Source organism: Catharus ustulatus, chromosome 7 (genome assembly GCF_009819885.2).
Source record: "Catharus ustulatus isolate bCatUst1 chromosome 7, bCatUst1.pri.v2, whole genome shotgun sequence".
Lineage (NCBI taxonomy): Eukaryota > Metazoa > Chordata > Aves > Passeriformes > Turdidae > Catharus > Catharus ustulatus.
The window spans coordinates 18706013-18730795 of record NC_046227.1 but is presented as its reverse complement, the minus strand read 5'-3'; the positions used below and the strand labels follow the sequence as shown (position 1 = coordinate 18730795).

General features: G+C 36.8%; 1 protein-coding gene across 6 annotated transcripts in view; it reads left to right on the top strand.

The window, feature by feature from the left end:
* Nucleotides 1-24783, top strand: part of MYO3B (myosin IIIB) — a 220684-nt gene that overhangs the window by 104031 nt on the left and 91870 nt on the right. For 2 of the 6 annotated variants that reach the window (XM_033065215.1, XM_033065217.1), the window contains exons 21-27: nt 293-440; nt 675-828; nt 3293-3381; nt 4866-4995; nt 19094-19173; nt 22225-22275; nt 23309-23386. In XM_033065215.1, coding sequence (XP_032921106.1) covers nt 293-440; nt 675-828; nt 3293-3381; nt 4866-4995; nt 19094-19173; nt 22225-22275; nt 23309-23386 — 730 coding nt within the window. The remainder of the gene's footprint in view (nt 1-292; nt 441-674; nt 829-3292; nt 3382-4865; nt 4996-19093; nt 19174-22224; nt 22276-23308; nt 23387-24783) is intronic. The other 4 variants (XM_033065218.1, XM_042779462.1, XM_033065221.1 and 1 more) reach the window with 2 other exon arrangements.

Below are 24783 nucleotides of genomic sequence, written 5' to 3'. Positions count from 1 at the left end.
GCAGTAGATTTTATTTGGGATCTGCCTACTGAAAACCCTTGTTTCAATATGGCTGCTAAGCATCTGTTACTCTGTACCTATGATTTTCCTGCCTTCTTCATGGCAATTTGCAAAAAGCAAGTGGAAAACAAAAGTCTAACCAATGCTGAACAAATGTTTTAGGTTCAGAGATTCTTTTCTGCCTTTATTTTTGCAGCAGATTGAATGAGTTATGCAATCTTAGTTACCAAGTTTATTTTTATTTTTATTTAGTGTTGCCCCTAATGAATTTTGTTTGTATTTTCACATGCAGCAGTGCTGAAAATGGGATGAATGTTGGGATACTAGACATATTTGGATTTGAGAACTTCACAAGAAATTCTTTTGAACAGCTGTGCATAAATATTGCTAATGAACAGATCCAGTTTTATTTCAATCAACATATCTTTGCACTGGAGCAGGTAAATTCAACTCTGTTGAGGTCAAGCTGAATCTAACGTCCTGCACCATGATCGTATTCAGGAGTACTTTATAAAATGAGTGTGTGATTAAATGTGAGATAATTACATCTTTCTGTTGAAGTTTTGTGAATAATGTTGTTGAGGCCTGTAGAGCATTGCTGTGCATCATAAATGCCCTAATAATGATGATGTTGCTTTTACTGTTTCATAAAACTGTGCTGGTGACTTTTGTAGATGGAGTATCAGAGTGAGGGAATTGATGCCACTGCAGTGGAGTATGAGGACAACCGTCCACTTCTAGATATGTTCCTTCAGAAACCCATGGGTCTCCTGTCTCTGCTGGATGAAGAAAGTCGATTTCCTCAGGCAACAGACCTAACTTTAGTTGGTATGTGGAAGTAAAACTCTGGGAAAAGTCTGGGAAATGACAGATGTATTGTAAGTGCAGTGTCATCTTTATTCAAGTTTTCCTACCCTATTTGTCCTGAGGCTGTGTAATTTCATTTGACATTCTAAGTGTATTTTTCATAGTGCTTCATGATTTTTTTTCTGCTTACATGTTTTCTATCCCTTTGAAATTGGAAAAATTGTCTTAAGTATCAGGTGGCAAGGGACTGTTACTTTTCTGACATTTCAAGGAAATATCCAGTGTCTTGTCTGTGTACGAGGGGTACATCAAGTAGTATTTTTCCCTATTTACTGAAAGGAAGGCTGAGACATAGTAGAATCTTGTATCTAGGACCACCCTGTGAGTAACATAGTGTTGAAAGTAAAATTTAGACCTCCCAGGCTCCTAAGCCTATGTTTATCCAATTAGAAAATACTGCTTCACTCTGTATTATCTCATCATAAATAGGAAGTGTGTCTTATTTCTGCCATCTGGCTTAATATTTCCTTGTCTTCCTGCATATTTTACATATATTTTAAAAAATTTTGGTGCCAACCTTAAAATATGCAGCACATGCCATGTTTAAAGCTGTTGTCTTGAATTTGTTTGCTAGAGCTGCATTTTTCTCTGCAATATGAATCAGTTTCATTTCCTTCAATGGAATGTGCCACAGATACCTAAACTGTTAAAGAACTGTTTCCAGTTAAATTGCACAATACATGTACGAGATTTTTCCCTACTGCTAGCCTGAGCTGAAACCAGAACTCAGGTCACAGATAGAATGAGTACTATGGCTTCATTCCACTCCCTTGTCTTGGTTTGAAACACAGGTGTCTGCCAAGGAAGGCAGAAACCTCCTTTGGAATGGAAAATATGACCTCTTTCCCTCTGAATTATTATTATAACTTTGAAATTAAGGGGCTTTCAGGCAAAGATAAGGGAAAAGGAATAACAGTTCTTTGTTAATATACATACGTATGTGTATGTGTAACAAGACAAACAAATCAAACCAGAAACCCAGTGGCCACCTTCTCTGGGCCGCGGGCATTTCCCCTTCGGTGCAGTTGCAGGCACAGCCCGCAGGGGGCGCTGCTGGCTCCCGGCCGGGCAGGGCTGGTGCCTGATTCCACCTGCAGGGGGCGCTGTGGCGCGAGCTCAGCTGCGTCTCCCTCACGGGGAATGGCGGGAGGGCTGGGTGGCCGAGTGGGCTGCGGCAGGAACCTCGGAGCAGCGGCTGGAACGGCAAAGGCAGGCACACTCCAGGGTAGACCTCCTACACTCCTCCTTTGAGTATTAAAGTTTTCTGCCTCCATGTGGGTTGTAGAAATCAGTTAATACTGAATATTGAACTCCTACTTCCTGAGGTACTTTACCTGGGCCAGTGTCGATCGGCCTCACTGCTGATGTGTACATAGAACAGTGGGATCCCTCAAGCAGACAGCAGAGTGGGATATTTTGCCCTGTCAAGGTGTGCCAGACATTCATTAATTCCACCACTCTGTCCCAGCCCCCAGAAATTCCAAACTTAGGTTTTAAATGCAAGCTCAATTAAGTGGTGATAGAAGGAAAAACCTAACAAAAATATTAATGGATTCTAACATTAGAAAAACCATTTTGACAATATTTTCTGACATACACAGCATGACAGTGAATGTTATCAATTGATTCTGGTGTCAGGTCTCTAGTTGCTTCTTCAGGTAAATTAGTATAATAGCAAGTTTCACAGTATAAATACTAATTCTTATTAACATGGGTTCCTTTGCATCCTTCTTTCCAGGGATTTTTCCTTAGCTCATCAAGCATGAATTGCTACGTTGGCTCTCGGTGTTGGACAGACAGCACTAATTTCACTACAAAATATTAAAGAACCTACAAAATTTTACAGGGCATAAACAACATTTTTTTCTTAGAAACTGATGTTCCTTTTTTTGTCAGCTCTTTAGGTGTTTCACAGGAAACACAGTCACCTTAGAAGTGGTCTCAATGAGAGACAGTTCCAGACTGGGCACATTAACAGATCCTTAAAATGTGATGCAAAAAGCTAAATGAATGCAGAAAGGAAGATAGAGAAAATAAGTTTAAGTGACTGTGATAGATGCACAGTTTTCAATGTATGTCTGTATCACAAATAAACTCACCCCAAACCCTGCATATACATAAGTAAATTCATTGCAAAATATGAGAAATCATCACATCTTCTCATTGGGCCCTCCTACTTAATATTTTTCTATGCACAAAGGTATCAACAAACAGTGATTTTTGAAAGACAGTCTTACTGGGCTAGTTTAAAAGGATCAGTTTTGTTCAGATGCAACAGCTTGGTATTTCTGAGCAATCTAATAATATGTGTTTATAGCAGTTCTGACTTCTTGAGCAGCAATTGAGCAAAATAATTAGGATGAAGATTGTAGTTGATCACTTTGTCACTTAAATCAACACCTTTTCTCAATGTCTTGATGTCTAGATAAATTTGAAGATAACTTAAGATGCAAATACTTTTGGAGACCAAAAGGAGTGGAACTGTCATTTGGTATTCAGCACTATGCTGGAAAGGTAAGGTCATGTGATTTTTATTTAGTTCACATAATAGTGGTTATGGTCATTACTTGTATACAGAGTTTCTGCTTTAGGATTTTTTTCCTCCTCATTTTAATAGAAAAAATTATAAAGTTTATGCAAACATATGCTCCCCAATGAAATTTTTATGTGTAGCAGTCCATTTTGGAGCCTGTCCTTAGGGCTCTTACACAGATTGTGTAGACAGTAAGCATCTTTTTTCTGCAAGAAATCTGCCCTCAGAAATGCTGGTACTACAGTCGTTTCAAAGGAGCAACTCTCTGGAGCCAGGGCAGGTTATGTGCTTGGTAACAGCATGTTACTGAGAGTAACTATACTATACTGATAGTATATATGCATGAAAAGCAATGTAAACCATCATCTGTAATAAAACTTTAAATCCTACAGAGTGCATTGGAAAGATTGGGACGTGCTGGTAGAGATGTTTTCTTGTACTCTGTAATACCTAATTGCTTTTGTTCTCAAAGATTCGCATTCACATATTATTTTATATGGAGTAACAGTCCAGTTTGCACCATAACATGAGCTCTGCTTATGATTTCAGGCCCAAATATTTGTTCATAGACAAAATCAAAATAACCATGTTTTATATAGTTACCAGTTAAGTCCCGTCTCTGGATCATTGTAAGATTCCAAAATTTTAAGATGTATTCTAGTAACTTTGGTCAGGCTTTCTGTCTTGTTAAGAATAGCTATTAAAATTCATACAGTTTTAGTTAGTTCTTTGTACCCACATGGCCTAATAATAAAAACAATAATGGCCAGTTTTCTACTGCCAGAGAAATTCAGTTTCTGTGTAGTTTAATGGACTCCAGGGAAGTGGACTAGAGAGGAATATTGCTAGTGATAATAAAACAGCTCTAAAAATCATTGCAATTAAACAAAATGAAAAATTAACTTACTCTTATATTAATACAAATATCCAGGGATTAATTTCTAATCAAAATAGCTAAAATAATTGAAATAGGGGAATGTTTTGTTTTCCTGATGTGATTTTCAATGCTATGAGAAGCTGTTTTAGTGTACCTATATTGTGTCCAACTTATTACTGTTCCTCCAGCAGGTCTGCTTATAGATCACAGGTTTGATGCAGACAACCAATAGAAAGTGACCACCTGAGAACCATTTCTAACATCACGCATAAATGATCAAGTTAAGCTTTAAGGAAGTATCTCTGCTGTATTGCATCATGCATAGAATTGTTTGACATGGCTGAGCATAGCACAGCAGGATTTAAACCATTTAACCCAATTTGATATGCGATGGCATTCTATGAGTATAGGCACTCTGTATAGCCAATTTATGTTCTGAACCCTCTGCTATAGTTCACTTTTAAGTCCCTTGCAGATAACTCATTTGTTTGTCCGACCAAGCTAGATGGTCTACTTGGTCATCCTGACTGTTCACATTTTAAAGAACATAGGTTTTCATCAAAATTTGATTCTGTTTTCCCACTCTAGGTGTTATATGATGCCTCTGCCTTCCTTGAGAAGAATAGAGACACTCTTCCTGCTGACGTAGTGGTGGTGTTGCGAACTTCAGAGAACAAACTTCTTCAGCAGCTGTTCTCCAGCCCATTAACAAAAACAGGTATGTTCTGCACAGCTTTGCTAACATTTTCGCTTCTTCAACTACCTGTTCCTCTCAAACTCCTACTTGATTCTGGACAATCTCTTTTCGATGATTTTATGATATCTCCTTTCCAGAGTGTTTGTTACACCTTGTTCTCTGATTTCAAGATTTAATTTCCTTTCATTAATCTTGTGCAGCAAGATTCTTCCCTGACTCCAGAGAAAGGGAGATTGTCAGATGTGTAGGGCAAGAGCTTATTCTCAGAGCAGGATAACAATACAGGAGTTTCTAGGTTTTCGTCCTTTATGAAGATCAGTACTCAGTTGATAGATTCTTGTGTACCATGCCTTAGAGTTCATAAATCATGTGATGTAAGATCAAGGTCTTTTGCAGGTAATATCCATCTATTTAGAAGTACTAATGTAATACCTAGTTTCTTACAAATTATAAAAACCATATACTAATAGGCTAGAAGTCATTCTGTTGATATAAAGTTTGTTGACTTTGACTTCCATGAAAGTGCCAGATCTGTAGCTAAATAAAACAGCAAGATGGAGTTTGATTACTCCATGGATAGATGCCAGAATGTCAGTACCATATGCAAATGATAGTTCTGCAGTGTCCATGCAAACAAGCCGGCAAATGAATACTTCTTTCAATACTTTCTACACTCTTAAAGTATCTTTTTCATAATGGGTGAGAAAAATATGTAATACTAATTCTAAATACAATGGATTGTACTAGAGCGCAAAATTATTGTGAGCTGACATATGCAGAAGAGGTTGTATGTTTAGGTAGAATACTTGGTGGATGCATTAGATAGTGCTGTGTAAGGTTATTATACATAAGCTGTAGAGGCAATTCTGTGCCTGTGCAGCAACTCTCTGCCTTGAATTTCTGGACAGTCAGTAACCCAGTCATAACCCATCTGGTGATGCATTTAACCTCTCTTGACATTTCTGAGTAGAAAAAGAACATCTGGGAAAAAAATTATATTGGAGGTTTTTTGCACATTTAAAATTGATATCATATCTGTTTATATACTACAGAAGATAGGTTCCTGTTACAGGGTCGTTTTTCCTGTAATTGAAAGGCTTTCAACTATCCCCCTTGAAATTACAGTTTTAGATGTCCCTTAGAGGTGAGGATCCAATGAGGAATCAGCTTCTCCTTTCAGCTGTGATGAGTTTAGATGGAAGGGAATGTAGTTTATGATGGAGGATTGGTTTGTGCCCAAGTGGGGAACAAAGGATCTTTCTGTCTACTACTACTCTACATTTGACTCTGTGTTAAATTGATAAAAGAGATTCTGATCAAGTGAAGCAAGGAAGCAAGCTCACACATGGTCAAATGTGCCTCCACACCCCTCTTTGCAAGAGTTTTGTCAGAACGAAACTGATTAGGTGTTTTGTCCCAGTTATCACTACAAATTATTGCAAATATAATTTTTATTTTATTGCTATTTTTAAATCAGAATACTGATGCCTTCATGCAAATGCCTCTTTTTCTGACCTTATAGTGTTATTTTCAGTAGCAGCAACACTCAACTTGAGTATTTTGCCTAAGATGCATAGAAGGCTCAATTAAGAGATACTTCTCATTGCAATTAATGTACAGTTACCATGCTGGTGTATTTTGCCCACTTTTTTACATCTCTTACATTCCTTCCTTGTTTCCTATTTACATTAATTGAATGCTTTCTCCCTCCATTTACCTTTCTGTGAGGAGCACACAGCAAGTGTTGTTTCTATTTGTCAAGTTGGTACAGGACATCCTGATAAAAAGATTATTGTGCGTGTGCATCTGTGCATGGTGTTAAAAGAATAGTTAAAGCTCTTATGTAATTTTTATTTTTTAAGAGCCTTTGTGATTTTGCTCTTTTTTTCCAACTGTCTAATATAATTGACATTTGCATCCTGTGCTGGGGCCTCTGTGTTCTAAAATCAGATTGTTACCAGGTTTAGTTTTGGCAGCTTGCAAGATAAATGAAACGTTTGGCTGAAAACAGAGTGCATTGCTGGCAATGCTGCTTTGTCTGCTCAGCGAAGAAAGATAATGCTATACTCTTAACTTTCTACAAAGATGCTTTTGTAAACAAAAGAATAGTGAGTGTGTATATGTCCCATTGAACTCTGTCCCTGACTCTTAGCCCTCTTTCCCCCACTCAACATGAGCTTCATTCTTGGTACAGTTTTCTCTAGCTTTTGGTCAATTACTGACTAATGCAAAAGTTAGTAATTTATGTGAGAGCCATATTCCATCTTTTCAGGTAACCCTGACTTGAAATGGGCCTTCTGCCAGTATGTGTGATGTTTTGTTTGAAGATGAGTGACAGCACATTCTCACATCTGCTCGCAGCTATCTCTGGAATGTGCGGTGTAGGTGGGTTTTGCCATGCAGCGGTCTCCCATACATGTCGCAGCCACTGGGTGGTGCTATCCCAGAAGTGAGAGGCAATGCGAGACTGGAATCGTGGGTCTGACAAGGACTGAGAATGTAGTTCTTTAAATACCAAAAAGAACAAAAAGATGCCTTTCCCACCCTGAGATGATCCTCTGTTTGAAGTATATTTATATAACTGTCATATCTTCCACTGTCAAAAACTGAGCAGCATCAAGAAAATAAATACTAAAAAGCTAAATTCTTTTACTAATTTAAGATCATGTTAATCCCTGTAATTTATCAAGTACACTTATCCCGTCTTAACAAATGTTTCTATTTCACATTAGCAGTCTGTGCAATTTAAAGGGCCAGAAATTAATAGCGGGACATTAAATATACATTTGTAATAGTAATTTATCATTGACAGAGTGTGCAACTACTCATATGACACACTGGAACTCAGACATTCTGGAACTAATTTTGTAGCATATACAGCTTGTTTTGTCATCTTTCACTGGAAACTTAGTCACATTTGCCTTGTTTTGAAATCTGCACTTTTTTTCCTAGGGCCCTTTAACTTGAAAACTGAATGAATGTATTCTGATTTAACCTAACAGTTCTCCCAACTGCTTCCATATCTGTCACTTTTTTTCTACAGACACAGCTTCTTGTGCTGCCACTACTGTAGTGTGCAACATGAATGTGTATGCTTCCATTTAGATAGAATGTACTCCTGATTGTCTCTGGTTTTAGTTTATCACTGTTGCTGCTAAAGCATCAGAGGGAGAAGGAATCACATGAGGTAGAAAATAGAGTCCCCTTGTAAGAATAGAGGATTTTGGTTGGGAAAATTAAGGGCAGCCTTGGTACATTCACCACTGAGGAGTCAGACCATTTTACTCACTATCCTGATATTTGAGAATTTTTGCAGCATCATCTGTAAGGGGTGGTACTGTTGGATTGCTTGGGCAAAGCACCCCTGGGGGGTTTTGAGACTGCAAGGGTTTTACCTTCTTAGAAAAGCTGCATCACATCAAGATCTTCTATTCTTGAAACACAGTCTTTGCTGACTTTTGTCCTTGCTATGACTCACAGACCTTTAGAACTTCTGTCAGGGTAGCTCTGCTCTGCCTTAGGTCCTTGCTTGAGATAGGGGAGAAAGTTGTCTTCTGAAGGGAGGAAAAGGGAAATCCTCCAGCCTTCCTACCAGAAGAGTACAAATGCTGTGAAACATCTTTGTCCTTGCTCTGAGGATCAGTAGGGGTTTTGCTTGGCTACTGAGAAGAAATACAAAGCTGAGTATCACTGCAGCAACATCATATCTAATAATTTTTTGGGTATTGCTCATGCATTAGGGTAATGGAGTATCAATATATCATTGCTGATAAACACTCCTTGTTTGTGGCGCCTTTATTTTTAAGCATAATCTGTCAAAGAGAATTGGAATGAGAGTTTTCACAGCTGGGATGAAGGGTTTGGTTAGTCATGTTTTAACAAGATAATTTTTTTGTCCAAAGTAGAATTTTTTTTCTAGACACAAGTTATTTATAATTCACCTGTCTAAAGATCATTTCACCTCCTCAGTATTGATTTTTAGTCTTTGTTCTTTCTGCCTTTGAGTCTCTACCCTTGCTTACAAACTTCAGATGAAAAGTAACTGTAACAGGGTATGTTTGTTTACCAAACCACACTAAAACAAACAACTAATGGACCATGTGCTAAGAGAGAATGTGAAAAAATAATTTCAGGCTAGCTTTATCCCCACTAAAGAACAAAAGAACTATGGCCTTTCCCAAAATCACTTTAGAGAATGGATTTTCACCATTTCTTGTTGATAAGAGTACTGTCTCCAGTATTAACATGTGCATAACTGTGATAACTCATGACAACTCAGAAACTGAAGGAAAAAGATTTTCTTGCATTTCAGTCCCATGAAAAGGTACTACTGGACACATATGGAGTGTAATCTTGGCAAGTCAAAATCATAGGTGCTTTGCCACTGTTTTCAGTAGAACTGTGGTTTGAGCTGTCATGCTTGTCACTGTGCACTCCTATTGTGCACAGGCTCTTCCTCTAGCAGTAAGTACTGGTAGGTCTCTTGGTTTGGTGTATGTCATTCACTGAAATATAGCATGTTTCCATTTGGGTTTAGTGTGGTTTTTTTTTCTCTTAATCCCATTCATCACAACAGAAGCAAAGGTTCAAATACGTTTTGATTTTACTAATTTATTCCACAATAAAATCTTTTTATAATGGTACTTTGTGTTAGTATTTTCACCTTAAGAGATCAGGCACTCTTAAATCAAATGAAAGAGAAACAAAGTCATTGTAATTACAGTATCACTACTTGAAAATTAATCAGAATTTATATTTTATAAGATTTTTGGTAAAGTTAATGGAAGCTGGGTTTTTCATTCCAAACATGGAGGCTTTCATACTTATAACTGGTCTGTATGTTAAAAACACAAAAATGGTTTTTGCTCTGCTGCCAGTGAGTTGTATGCAAAGAGAGGCTTTAAACTACAGCTGTGCAGCATAACAGTCATGAACTTTACTAGGTTGCAGATGTGGGACATCAGCAAACTCAATTAATTGTAGCTTGAGTTTGGGAGGTAGAGTGATGGATTAGGTTTTTGAGTTCTACACTTAAGCATTTTACAGTTCAGTGTTTATTTTTCTTCATGTCCTAAGGTTTTGCATCACAGGACAAATGCAGTACAGATAGTCATAATAGTTGCTACACAACAGCAATAGGATCCAAAAAAATCTCTAAAATAGCCCTAAAAATTGAATTCATCTAGAAACAGAACCATCTATCAGATCAAAGTTAAGGTCTCAGTCCTGCTAAAGCGTTATGTAAAGCATAACAATTATTTACTGTTGAGAATAACTCCCTATAAATAGTGTCAGTGAAACTCTGGAATTGCACATGGCAATGAGCACAACAGCTGAGAATTGTCAAGTTAGATTTGCCACAATTATCTTTGGTAAAGGGTGTTTCCCAAACGGGATTTTTCAGTTTTTTAATCTGAGACTTCACAGATTATATTGTATTGAAAATGAGCAAGGCAACATAAATTTTTTTAGGCTACAAGTGCTTGCAAATTGAACTCTAATAGAAGTAGAAGTGGAAAAGTCTAAGACTAGATCTTAATTAACTTACTTATTTGATTTATAATAGACCAATCTCTCCAGAACAAATCTTGATAATGGTTTTTCTTTACCTTTTTCTCAGAAGAGAGGAAATATGTTCCCAAATTTTCATGTTTCTGGCCTAACTTCTCAATCCTATAATGGACATGATTCCCCAGTAGTGGATACTAATTAATCTTAACACTGCATTGTATACTAATTAAATTCAAAATCTATTGATATTGAGGAAACAAAAGAGACATAATATAACACTTTTAACAGTAATTGTTAATATTCACTAGTAGACTGTGAGATTTCACTGTGCACCATATGCAGAATTTAAATAGAGAAATATTCAGCAAACATTATACCACTGTTTTAATGAGTAGTTTACTTAACAGTTTTGATAGGCACTGTGTGCTGTAAGGTCAAACTATGTCAAAGATGCTCAGTATGTCATTGGAAGCGTTCAGTCTCTCTGAAGATCAAGTCCTAGAAGGGCATTATTTTTAAATTTGCTAGTGAATTTTGGGAGGAGATAACTTTGTTGAATATTCAGATAATCATATTCATAGGAATAGCCATAATGTTTTTTGGTGTGTCCTTAACAAAGAATGCTTCTATTTCCCACTCCTTCAAAATAATTGCATTAAGGGATTAATATATCTAAAGGATAAATGCAGTGGGTGGAAAATAAATCTCTGAGTCTGCTCTAGATCTTGTATATTCATTTTAGAGTAATTTGTCTTACTATGATTTTGTACTTTTATCTTTTTTTTAAATTCCTTCGCCTTACAACAAGCTCTAAAGGCCAGTAGTTTACAGAACCAGCATTCTCTATTATTATTTGACTTTTTCTTTCTTTTTCCAACCTGACTTGTCTTGGTGCAGGAGTGGTTAATTGAGCTGCCTGGATAGCAGGTCACATTGTGTGACAAAAAAAATGTGTTTGTGGGTATTTGTGTGAATGGGTATTTATTTCATTAAGAGCGGAGATACAAATATAATTAATGTTTTGCTTTATCACAAAAGTAACTGATTTTGTGCCAACTGTGATAATATACAGAAGTGCTGACATCCAGGGGAGCAATGGTTCAGTAGAGAAGCCTTTGAGACTTCATTAAATTAGTTGTCAACATCAATAATGCCTAGATTTCAAAAACGGGAAGGCATGGGACTTTAAAAAAGTTCTGCAACCTTGTTTCATCTTAGTACTTTTAAAAGATAGTTCTTGCCTTGAAGTTTCAAAACCTGGTTTTGACACCATTTTTGGCCTGTCTAGCCTTAGGGTCATGATGACTGGGGAGAGTGATAGTCATAGTGAAGTCAGAGAAAATGTTCCATAATTTTTTTCTCTGTACTTACAGTTACATCTTTACACCTGATTTTTTGACAGTGAATTCTTTGGGAATCTTCACTTGCTTTAGTAGGATTTTGCCTAGACTGTGTATGTATGGAGCAGCTACAGCAGCAGGTTCTGAGTGATGGAGTGCATACCAAAAACTTTTTAAACATTATATGGGGAATGAACATATTCTGGAAATACAAGCAAAGGGCTAGAAATCACAGATCTTGACTTCTCTTGGATTTCCTGGTTTTTTCACTGTTGTTAATTTGGCCTCAAGTTAAACTGAGCACTATGAAGCTTCATAGATAGAGCAATGAGGTAACTACCATGTTCTTTATAATCATGCTTTTACTTTTCTGGATAAAGCATATACAGTTTTGGGGGGAAATTGCTTACATAACATGCAAGAGAAAATATATCAACTACGTAAAACAATGAGTGAGACTAGAGCTGAATCAGAATGTAGGGTAACTATTTTTCCAACCTGTGTATGATTTTAGAACTATTCTTCCACATACCTCTGGAAGAAGAAACAAGCTTCTCCAGCCTGAGTAAATGCAAGTAGAACAAGGTTATTTTGACCAATGTTTAAAATCAGTGAAGAATTCCTCAACAATGAAGTTTCATAGAAAATTCACCTCTGTAATTTTCTTCTAATCTCAGTTAGAGATGTGGTACAAGTAGCAGGCAATCTGCTGGGGCAGCAGAAACTTCGTATTGATGGTGAAGTACTGTCCTGACAGCAGCCATGTTCTGTCCTGTCTGCTGTTCCCCAGAGAATTCAAGGTTTTTTGTATGGAGCTGATGTACAGCATCAAACTGTACACTACAAGAGATATGTAAGGAAATTGCTAAGGACCATATCTGAAAGAAATGTCCCATGTCTTCTGACAACATATAAATCAGACAGTTTGTTCTGTAATGCAGCAGCTGGAAGCCTGACTGGATCAGGCTGTGGCCAGCCTCTCTTCAGCCAGATAGTTGGTCAGGTCTCCAGCTAGTCAGGCTACAGACCTGATTAAAGAAAATGGTGGACATCAAGCAGTAGAAAATTATAATATTGTTTATACAAGAACTTCGCTCTTTCCAAATTTTTAAAGTGTATTTTTTTTTTTTTTGTCTAGGTGCAGTTTCAGATAGTTAGGAATCACTGTACTTAGTGTGCCACTCCTATCATTACTCCTGTGTTTGGACAGATTGCCCTCCTGGCTCTTTGGCCAGATAGCAATCTACCCCCTGCTTTGCCACTCTGTTTTCCAGAACCACGTGGTCATCCCTTGGCCTGTGCCCAGGAACCTCTTTATCATCAGGCTATACCATACGTGTTTTGCCTGCTGTCTATAAGTTTGGTCATGTCACAGGACTATGAGAATCACATAAGGTTTGCTTGTATGTCCTGTGACCACATACTGTGCCCATGATACTTCAAGAAAGGTCGGTGTTTCAGCTGAGTAGATGAATACACATTTGGTTCAATTTAGTTTCAAAATTGGGCATATTACAGTAATTTCACGACTATAAGGCGCACCCTTTTGACAAAAATTTTCCCCCAAACCTGGAAGTGCTCCTTATAGTCCGGTGCGCCTTATATGATGGACAACATTCGGAAATTTGCAAACCTGGAAGTGAGAGCTGCGAGCCGCAGGGGGAGCTGGCAGGGCCGTGGCTGCTGGGTGGAGGTGGGGCCATGGGGCCGGGGCTGCCAGGTGCCTGCAAGGCCGGGACTGCTGGGTGCCTTTAGGACCAGAGCTTCCAGGTGCCTGCGGGACTGGGGCTGCTGGGTGCCTGCGGGGCTGGGGCTCTTGGCTGGAGGCAGGGCCGGGGCTGCCGGGTAGAGGCGGGGCCTCGGCCAGCAACCACAGGGGGAGAGCTGAGGGCGGATCCTCGCTGCAAAAAAAAAGTGTGCCCTATAGTCCGGTGCGCCTTATATGATCTACAAAGTTGCAAAACTTGCCGACTCCTGGGGGTACGCCTTATAGTCCGGTGCGCCTTATGGTCGTGAAATTACTGTACTTAAAACAGTAGTTAGGACTCAAGGTTGTGTTAGAAAAGATCCTTGGGCACTACCATTAACTAGTTTAATTAGTACCATAATTTGTTCTTCTTTAGTAGGTAAGGATAAAAGTTAAGATCTTTCTTACTGATGTCATATATTCACAGATCTATTGTATGTATAGATTCTATGTATGTAGATATGTACAGCCAGTTTGACCTTCATTTCTTCTCAGTTGCTGGCAGTGTCTCTGTTCCCTTCCATTCTACAGGAAACCTACTAACCTACTGTGTTAAAACAATACTTAGACATGGCAGTGATTATGCTTACAAGCAAAGTTTTATTTGTTACTGTATACATGATGCTGTGTGTTTGCCAGTGTGTGCCTTCCTAATGTGGGAAGTGACTACTGAAGTGTCTGCAACAAAGGCAATGGTAAGCATAACAACACTGAACTTACACTCAGGTTCTCCAGTCCCAGTCTAGCAATGTGAAGCTTTTAAGTATATGTAAATATGATTGGTGTCTACTTCATGCTAAAAAGACTAAAGAAATCCTTAATTTAATTGAGAATCAGTATCAGAATTCCTCAGTTCACTATGGCATGGATTTTTCATTTCAAATAATCTGGGCCAAAAACATGCATATTTTTGCTCCTGAAGCAAATATTCATAATTAGGTTATTCCCAGGTGAGCTTCACTATTATCAAGCTTTTATGCTGATTAGATTCTGTTTGGTAATATGAATCTGATTTTGGAAGTACTATTTCTTGGTTTTATTTTGAATAGAAAGTAAAGTAACTGTCTTTTCAGAAAAAGCAGTGGTTGAGGTCTATCTGTATTGATAGTTGTGCTCTACAGACAGTATTTTTATAAATACATTCTTGTGTAAAATGTGTAGTATATGAGAAAATTGGATTTCTAGCTTTTTTATTGCACAAGATTAGCTTAAATTACTTCAATGACTCTCAATGACTCAGAGTTTTGATAGGCAGTGACCAGATTCAAATTAGTACAATAAAAAAGTACATATATTCATTTGTAGTTGAGCTAAAAGCTTAGTCTTACAGTAGCAGAAAATGAAAATGCATTATGGAGATAAGTAGTCAACTTCCTTTGGCCAGATAAAATGTGCTGAAAGGAAAGACAGAGAAGAATCTGTCTATGTCAGAGACATTGTCTGGCCCTGTACCTCTTCTGGAGTGTGAGTGCTTAGCTGTGATTAGAAGTAATGTCAATGAAATATGAATGCATTGTAGCATTTCTGACCATATAATACACTATCTACATGGTGTTTGAAGTAACCCCTCTTTATCTGAACTAGAAGCATGAAAGAGGATAAGGAAAGAGCTTGTACTTGCCCTCTAGATGATAGTAATATCCCTGGTACGACACATACAGTAATGTGACATTGTCATTAGACTTTTTCTCAGTAAGTCATTTGCACTTCACAAACTGAATGTTGTATCAAAGCTTAACATATTTCTTACCTGGCATACTCTTTGGGAGGAGTGATCTATTGCAGTCACAACCAAAATGAGGTTATAAATACAGTGCTGATATTGGTAATATTTGCTTGGTACTACTTACAGAACCCATCACCTAAGAATAAATAAAGCACAAACCACAGGTGACATCAGAACACCCAGCCAGAATGTATATCTTTCCTAATTAGTACATAAAGTCAACAGCTGGACAAATCATTAATTCAGCCAGATGACACAGTGAGTAACTACCAGGGATGCAAATGAGAATCCAGGAATGCTGACTAGTCCTTTTTGAGATCTGGAGACCACTTCCAAAGTCCAACTTGGAAAAAAAACAAACCACATTTCTTCTCTGTGTGTGTTGTCAATATTTTCAAAACTTCTTCTGCTTGACTTTGTATAATAGAAGAGATGCAGTTCTTTGATAATACCGTCTTTCTCACCTAGCTGAAATGAGGCATCAGTGAAGAGCATTTTTGCAGAGAATGTGAGATCTTCTAAAGGAGGTTTGCTGAGCATTGACACTGAGCTTAGCCAGTGAATGCACACATTTTGTGCTGCTACTTCTTTTTCCTTTGAAAACTCTAAGACCATTTCACAAACTTCAACGACTGAAACTTCTCAAAGCATTAAAGAGAATGCTTTAACTCAATTCCTAACTTTATTGCACACAGGAAAAAAAGAGAAACATTAGGTCTGATTGACTCCTCTACTGACACAATGAATCCCAGAGACCTTAGTCTCTGATCCAAGTGCATAGATAGGAGCCTTATTTGTTCAGATGAATAGTCCCATTGAACTGAAGTGCATGTGAGTAAAATTAAACGTATACATGTCTAAAAGATTAATCCTAACTTTAACCATCAACTTCTTTCCCCTCAAAAAAACCAAAAATGAAATCTCCAAAACCTGACAATTTTAAGAGGGTTTTATAGTACTTAGTTTGTCCATTTTATGGAATTGGATGTAATGTAGGTAGCATTTGGTCTACAGGGATGTTATTTGTATTTTTTCTAAAGTTTTGACCATATAATTGGTGTGAAGCTAGACTTCTGAGAAGTGCAATCTTTCAACCTTTAACCAGTTTAACCTTTCAAGGAACCCATGGCAGTTCAAGCTGCCTATGTTATTGTCTATAAACCTTTGTTTTTCAAATATTGATGCTTTTCATGAGGTGGATAAACATTTAATTATTTTTGATGTGTTAAGGTATAAATTACCTTGCAAATGGAAATCAAATGCAGGGATAGGTACCAAATTTTACTGACTGAACACTATGCTAACCCTGGGTGAAACATTTCTTATTATGTAGGCTAATTTTCAAACCACATTTATTCTGTTCATTAGTTTTAATGGCTTAGACATGTTAAAGATTGGTAGTTATTTTTTCTGAGCATGAGCTACATGAGATGAGTAATTCAGAAACTTTTATTGAAGTATCATTTTGTGTTTCAGCTGAAAAGGAAAATCCTAGTAATATTTTTTCCATGGATTCAATCTAATGCTACAAGTAATTACATAGGAATTCACTTGGCACATAAAATAAGCCCTAGTAAGAATCCTTTCTTAGGGGGAAGTAACTACTCAACAAAGGCACGATAGGTAAAGCATTTCTTTTTTTAAGTGGACACTGATCACTTTGGGCTTTTTTTTTCATTTGTGAAATCACTAAAGATTTGTGATTAACTAGACTGTTTATTTATTTGCTTGACTTACCAGATCAGAAATGTTTACTTTTAGTTTTGCATGAGAATCTAAGGGAGACCTCAGGGGTATTAATTATGAGCCCTAGAAACCTAATGCCAGGAGTGAGTGTGGTGAACCTTGAGCAACTACAGAACCATTCTAAATTTTATTTTATTATTAGAGTTTTTAAGTTGTTACAAAATGCGACAAAATTTTAGTCATTTTAAACAATCTTATTCCAAGTCCTTTCTTCTCCCAACTCCCCTCTTTTATCATGTGTTGTCAGTTCTTCGGTACAAGGCTTTCAACTTTTAGACTTGCTACTCTGAAACCTAGCCAAAAACAACCTTTCCAAGCTATTCTAGCAAAAAAGACCCAAAAGAGTCATTTCTAACATACAAAAATAGCAAAATTGCAACTGGGAGAAAAATTATTTCACCTCTACTTGTTCATTAAAATGCTTATTTTAACTTTGGAGAGATACATGTATTTACAGTATGTACCATGCATGTGCATAGATATTTAAGATTTCCCAAACAGTTGTGGTTCTCATTAACATGCATAGTATAATAGCCTAAAGCAGTTTCCAAAATAGTGGACATACTTTGTGTTCTGAATCAGGATTTAAACTGTCAGGTAATGGTGTTAGATCTGGAAATGACATGCCGGTTTTGCAGTATTGTGTCAATACCAGTGCCAGCAGCTTAAAAAATAAATACTTCTTTAAATTAATTCAGAATGTTTGAATGAAGAGTACTGTGTTTGAGTGCTGACCCCCAGATTATTTTCGGGGGTTTGGCATTTTTCTTGTTCAGAAGAAAGTAGGAGCAGAAGTTCTTTTCAATGTTACAGTGGACGCTGGATTTGCTCTGTTCTCTTAGGGAATTATTACCAACATTTGGGTTTCTTTACCAGCGATTTGGTGTTCTTGGTTTTCGTGCCTCCTTACTAGTTATGTAATATACAGTTTAGCAAAACTCTGAAGACTGTTTAGAGTTACTGCCTTTCTGTAAAGCTAACAGCTAAACACCAGAGTTGATGCAAACAAGTAATTTAGCATCTGAAAGAAGTGTTAACACTTTATTTACATTTAAATTAAAATAGACACTTATTTATGTGTTCTGGTTCTAAAAGGTGTGTGGTACATCTGCAGAGGCCTATTGTTTATTCATGCTGTAAATCCTTTGAAATGTGTTAAAATGCTTCCCACTCATTATAAAAATCCTGCCACCCATGGATTAGGGCTTTGATGTCACCAATCCTGCTTCAAAGGGTTCTTTCAATGCTATTAATCACAGTTTAGCCTCTGAAGATATAGCCAGAGAAAACATTTGGACATCTTGTGCTAGACTTGCTAAAACTTTGAAATATACAGAGTGTCTTGCATATGCAAGTCCGATATCACTTCCTCTCTCTTCTAGGCTTTATTTTAAAAAGCTATTTTGTGATGACTTTGGCTTTCTGCAAGTACAGAAGAAAAAGTTTAGGACACATTGTATGTTACATTTTAAAAAAAGGCAGGAATCTTTTGCTTGACACCACAATATATTTTTGCCTGGGAAATTGAGTCAGTCTTTAAAAATGCTGAGTTGAAATAAGATTGATAATTATATGTCAGAAGGTAAAAAAATGGTGCCATCTTATCATTTTCTCATCTCTCTTGTTAGTTTGTGAGTTTAAGATACTGTCTTAGCACTTGAGGAGCCATGTGATTTCTTAGAAACAAGATTGATTCTGTAGTCTTTTTGCTCTTTGAAATCTCTCAATGAGTCACAGAGAAATTGATTACTAGTGATTGAGCTGTATGCCTTTGTGCTGTCGTTGTTTTCATCAGCTCAGTAGCTAAGGTCAGTGACATACCACCTTATCACTGACTTTTTTCTCCCCTCTAAATCAACACTGCACTCTGTCATGCCTGTGCTGAATGCTCTTCAGGCACAATTGGTAATGAGAGGGGTGTGGAAGAGTGTGGTGGTATCTGCTCTATTTTTGGTACTATTGTACAAACTGATTTTACATAATACAAAATTTTCCCTTCCAAGCTTCTTGAATAGCTTTTGCAGTATAAATATCTTTCTTTTTGAACAGGGAATTTGGCACAAGCAAGAGCCAGAGTGACAGCAGCATCTCGGTCTTTGCCTCCGCAGCTCAGTGCTGGGCGTATCAAGGTTAGTAGTGTTCCCTTTGAGGACAGGCAGTTGTTATAAAATACCACAGTGAAACTATGAACACAGTACTTAGCTGGTGTGGGTATAGAGTGAGATTCTTACCAAATAAGAGTCTGCCTTTACTATCAGTAACATGCACCTTGTCTTGGAGCATGATTTCCAGTGATTTTTTAGTGATGAACCTATTGTAGAATTCAGTGAAGAATCAATTTGCTGTTGATTAGTCTTTAAACCTTTGGAGTGAAATCTGTTACATCAATATCAATAGTCCTCTTTATTTCAAAGGGGTCAAGGTTTTCCTCTGGCAATTTTGACCAGGAAAGAGGTCTTATTAGATAAAATTTGAATAGTGTATTTAACTTTATTTAAATTTCAACTTTATGTATTTCATATTTAGGAAAGGCAAAATAAATTTTTTTAAAAAATCAATTTCTCATTTATTCAATTTGGAAGTGAAAAACTAGGAGATATTTGTGTCTGGTAGATAACTGGAAAATAATAACTCAGCAAAACCACTGTTCTGTAAAAAGAACTGTAGAATTTAAATGTGCTGACTTTTGCCATGGAAGTATGTGGCATAACTGCAAAAAGATGGGATAATTTTATGGCAATTAGTAGGATTACAACTGACTACACTTAGTTTGTGAGGAAACCTGTTGTCCCTTGAAACTGATGGTATGTACACGCCCTCCCTGCTTCTTAAGTGGTACTTGTTAGAGTTAGCTTAGTTAAGGTTTGGGGGTTTGGGGGTTTTTTTTCAAAGCAAATAGTAATAAATTTTTTTAAAAAGTGTGGTAACATCAACTGTTCAAAAGTCTACAAAATTTTCTGTTTTGGGGTTTCTATTTCTTCTTGTTATCTTCTGGTATTTCGAACTCATGCTCAAACATCAGTGTGGTGATTTATGTCATCCAGATGTCTATCTCCTTCACTGTACCTGCAAATACAGATGTGGATTTCAGACTATTGTTTCCTGTCTAATGTAAATACTTCCAGTGCTGAAGGATGGCCTTTCCAATTTTCTTGTGTTACATACACATTATCTTCTACATCCAGCTATATTCAGCACAAGCTTTCTAAGCATGCATTTTATTGATACAGCAGGATTGAAATAGAGCAGTTCAGTTCTAGAGCTTCACTAAACACAGTCAGTTAATAAGTACTGTTTAAGTAGGCTTTACTCACCCTTAAACGTTTTAAAATGAACTAAAAGACATGCAGAAGTGCAAAACTATTCAGAAAATGTTAATTTAATTACTTTTTAGATAAAAAACTGTTTCTTAGACTTTTGTAAAGCACCTACTTAAAACAACTTCAGAAAACATATTTTAAATTATTTTAGAATTTGTTTTTAAAAAATCCAAATGTAACAATTTTGTTTGGAAGTTTGGAAATTTTTTATCATTATTTAATTTAATAGGGTTTTTTGCTTAACAGATTTTTTGATTTTACAGTATTTCATACCATGCCAGCAGCAGGTGTGGTCAATATGTGGAAAGTCATAATTTCGGGTGACTTCATGAGGTGACATGATGTCATAAATCGTTCTTTTAATACTGTTTCAAAACTATTCGAAGGAGTCTTTTTAGTGATGAAACAGTTTGGCTTTTGTAGGTCAGGCTGTTTTTCATTACAGCTGTAATTATATAAATTACTATTGTAGGTCACTATAGCTGTCATGTAAAACTGTGACTTAACAGTTGAAATATCTTCATTTTTGTTTAAAAAGAGTAGCTAGTGATTTAAAATACAAGGTATCATGGCATTCTTATGTCATTACAGTCTTATGTTCTGTGATTTTCTAGCAAACCAGTTGTGAAAAAGCTTATTGGCTATTGTACATGAGGTTGTTGCGCTACCATAAAATTGCATGGCTTTGTAGACAAGCAACATTGTACATATAACAAGAGACAAAACTTTTTAAAAAGTCTTACAACAAATCTCCTCAGCTTCAGGGTCTATCCGAATTTTTCTAATGAAAACTTCAAATGTTTCTTGTCAAAAAGATTTGGGAATTGATTCTAGCTCTTATATATTGCACAGATATGAATTTACAACTTCATTCATAGGAAAAGAAATCTGACAATACTGCTTTCAGCCTAATTTTCTGAGAAAAAGTGTTTTACATCTCCTCTGTGAGTGGTTCTGACCATCTGTCTTTCTGTGCATTCATTGCCTTTGCTGCCCCAAAAAAACCTCAAAACAAATCTCTTTTGAACCCAGCAGCCTGTTGTAAAACTTATTTGATAGAGTGGCAGTCCCAAGATGGTAAGATTCCACAGTTTTCATGAAAATAACTAGCTGTGAAAAGATGATACCCTTTATTGACCAGCAGATATATTAGATATGAATATGAGAGGTTGTAGGTGGTCAGTCTCCAACAACAATATCACTGCATCTCTGGTTTTCGAGACAGAGAAGAACCCTATTTAGAACCTCAAATTCATTGTCATTTGGGCTCAGATCAGTATTCAAACTATTTGCTTTTGTTCTTTATTTGATCTTATTTATAATTAAATTGTGTATCTTTTAATATTAAATACTACCAGTTACTCTGAATTTACTATCAGTGCTCATTGTTATGGCTTTCGTCTTCTACCTGACATTTACTAGAGATTTAGATAGCAATTCTCAGAAACTAGATGTCTTGCCAAGATAATCTTGCAATATTCCCATATCCTTCCCCGTGGACATGCCTGCTGTTTTGATTAGGTCATTGATATTTGCTTTGTCACATAACCTCTTAAGATGCTTGATGTTACCTGTGCTGATAAGGCATTTCCTGTAATATGTTACAGAGTGTTCTGTTAACAAACTGCATCTCTCCTTTTTTAATTCTTCTCTTCCTGTGTTAGAGATGTGTACCAATGCATGTATGTCACTCTGGGCCAGAACATCACAGATTACAAAAACATATTGAAATTTTTATGGTAACCCTTATTGAACTCTGTCATCATTTGCGCCATCTGTATTCTGAATCTTGACCTTACTAGATTTCTTTTGATTTCTTCCCCAACACAAAATCCATTTTTTTGATCTATTATTACTTAGCACTTCATTTCCTTTATATTTTGCATGCAGTCTCCTAAATACCTCCTGAAGGTAAGAGTCTCAGTTACTTTATTGAGAACTGTAATCTTTCAGCAATTATTTTAGTGTCCAGAAGAGTGTTCTTAAGTCAGTGAGTGTTGGAAATGATTCTATGGAGCAAAGTCTGGGAAGTGTAGCACAGGTGCTGACAACAGCATTATCTGGTTTATACAAATGACACCTGGTCAGAGCAGATGGTAAACTACCACAAAGCAAGTGAATGCTAAAATGCTGTTAATGCTCCATGCAAACAGGATGCTGGTTAATTTTCTTTAATTTTGTTGAGCTGTAATGCAGCAACACAATCTGCTTGTTATGGGTAACCACAGTTATACTCATTCATAAATTCTGCTTTCATTTTGATAAGAACAGCTGTACTAACAATATAACTAAAATCTGCAAGGAGCAGTATGTTCGCTGTCCATGTATATCCTCTAGAAATAACTCTTCAGCAATGCTGAAAAAGTGGTATGCTGTGGCAGTTCAGCAGAATAAAATTGCCAAGATTCTTTACATCAAAATGGCAACATAAAGTAATTAATAATAACCACAGTGGGAGAAGAGAAAAGACTTACATGTTCTGAGACTACCTGCTTTGTTTGCCACTCATTATCCTACAGTATTTTTTCCATACATGAGCAAAATGAGGCAGTTCAATTTACCTCCTGGCTATTACAAATATGATAACTCTCCTTATAGATACAAGTCCTGTTGGAGTTCATTGTAGTGGTGATAAGAGCATTAGAAATCAGTTCCTAAGGTATTGCAACTTGATAGCTATTTCACTGGCTGAGTACTATGCTATCATTAATCTAGAGTGCTCTTGCACTATGAAAAAAAATTCAAACTGCTTAGAGACCTCTCTGAAATCAGCGTGTGTCCTGCATCTGTTAGAAACTGGCCTTGCTATCTCTGATAAAGTACCCTGAAGTACTCACACCTGCAGGAATGACTATAACAAAAACTGAGCCCAGCTTTCATGGATAAGGTGGGGTGGTCTGCAGTATTTCTGCAAGAATCCTAACATCAGAGTTTTGTCTTCCAGGTTGACACAATGGAGGTTATGCGGCATCCTGAGGAAACAACTAATATGAAGCGGCAAACTATGGCTTCCTATTTTAGGGTACAAAAATTAAAATCAAATCAAGCATTTTGATATAAGAGCAATAGATACATCTAAAGTATTTGTGAGATAGTAAGATCAAAGGCAAATATAGGAGATTTTTTTTATTCTGTTACAAGGCCTCTGTAGATTCATAAACTTTTTTTTGCTTTTTTAATCTTTGTTTCCTCATATTTGTATTTTTATGATTTTATTGAGTATGTTGATGACAGAATCTAGACCCTAGACTATTTTGTGTCTAATATGCTAGAAATCTAGAGCAGGTCTTGTTACAAACAGAACACCAATTTTGGGCAAATAAAAGAGATGCTATCACTAAAGTCTTCATATTTTTTCACAAGCTGAGGCATACATACCTTTAAAGATTAAGATTTTTCATTTATGCTAATAAGTGAAAAAGAATCCATCTTTTGGAAGCACTGTTGTAATTCATACAGATTGCCATTTTATCAGTAGTAATCCTGTCTGAGGTAATGCATATTCTGCATGTGTATTTAAATCATACAGGCAGGAAAAGGGCATTGATAATGTGGGAACTGGAAGCTTAGGAGTCAAGAAAGTGCTAGTCCAAGACTCTTGGTTACTGGTTTTTTCTTGCAGTCATTGCAAAGTCAGCAGTTGGTCCTTGGGCTGCACTTGTACCATGCAGAATACGGAAGTTCACAGAGTTGTGCTAGGCAATGTGAGTTAAAGCTTCAAGCTGTATAAGAATACCTATTCAATTTGTTTTGTAGAATAGTGTAAGGAAGTGTCTGGTGTATCCTGAGATGCCACCCCAGTGTGGAGGGTGCAAGGACACACATTCAGATTTGTCATACAGGTGTGCACTTACAGTGCTGTTGCACAGAACCTGCCGCTCTGTAGGAACTGTAAAAAGCCAAAGAAGTGTAATGGGGGAGTGAGTGTGGAAGTAGACTGTCATACACATGCAACCTGCAGCAAGGTGACAACAATCAGCTTGGAATTGTATGTGATTTTGAGACATGTGGGTATATGAGATTGAACATAGTTGACAATACATACTTATCATACAACAGCTTAATGAGGTGAGTATGGAGCAGGAGTATCAGTACTCAGAGGAATTAATGGAAAAAAAGATATATGTGATCTGATCAAACATTTTCATTTTAGTTTAAAATGAAATGGAGTAAATTGTTTTGTGTGTCTAGGGTGGATAGGAAAGGAAGTAATGGACCAACATTTCAGTGGCAAGATCTATGTTAGATGCTAAGAACTTTATTAATAGTCATGATAATATAGCAGTTCTATGGATTTCCAGGGAGACTGCAGTTTATATTCTCAGTGATTCTGAAAAATTAATATAACAGAGATGTACCTGAAATGTTAAAGATACATCTAGTGTTCTCTGTGGACAGAGCACTGAACTGATGACTTCT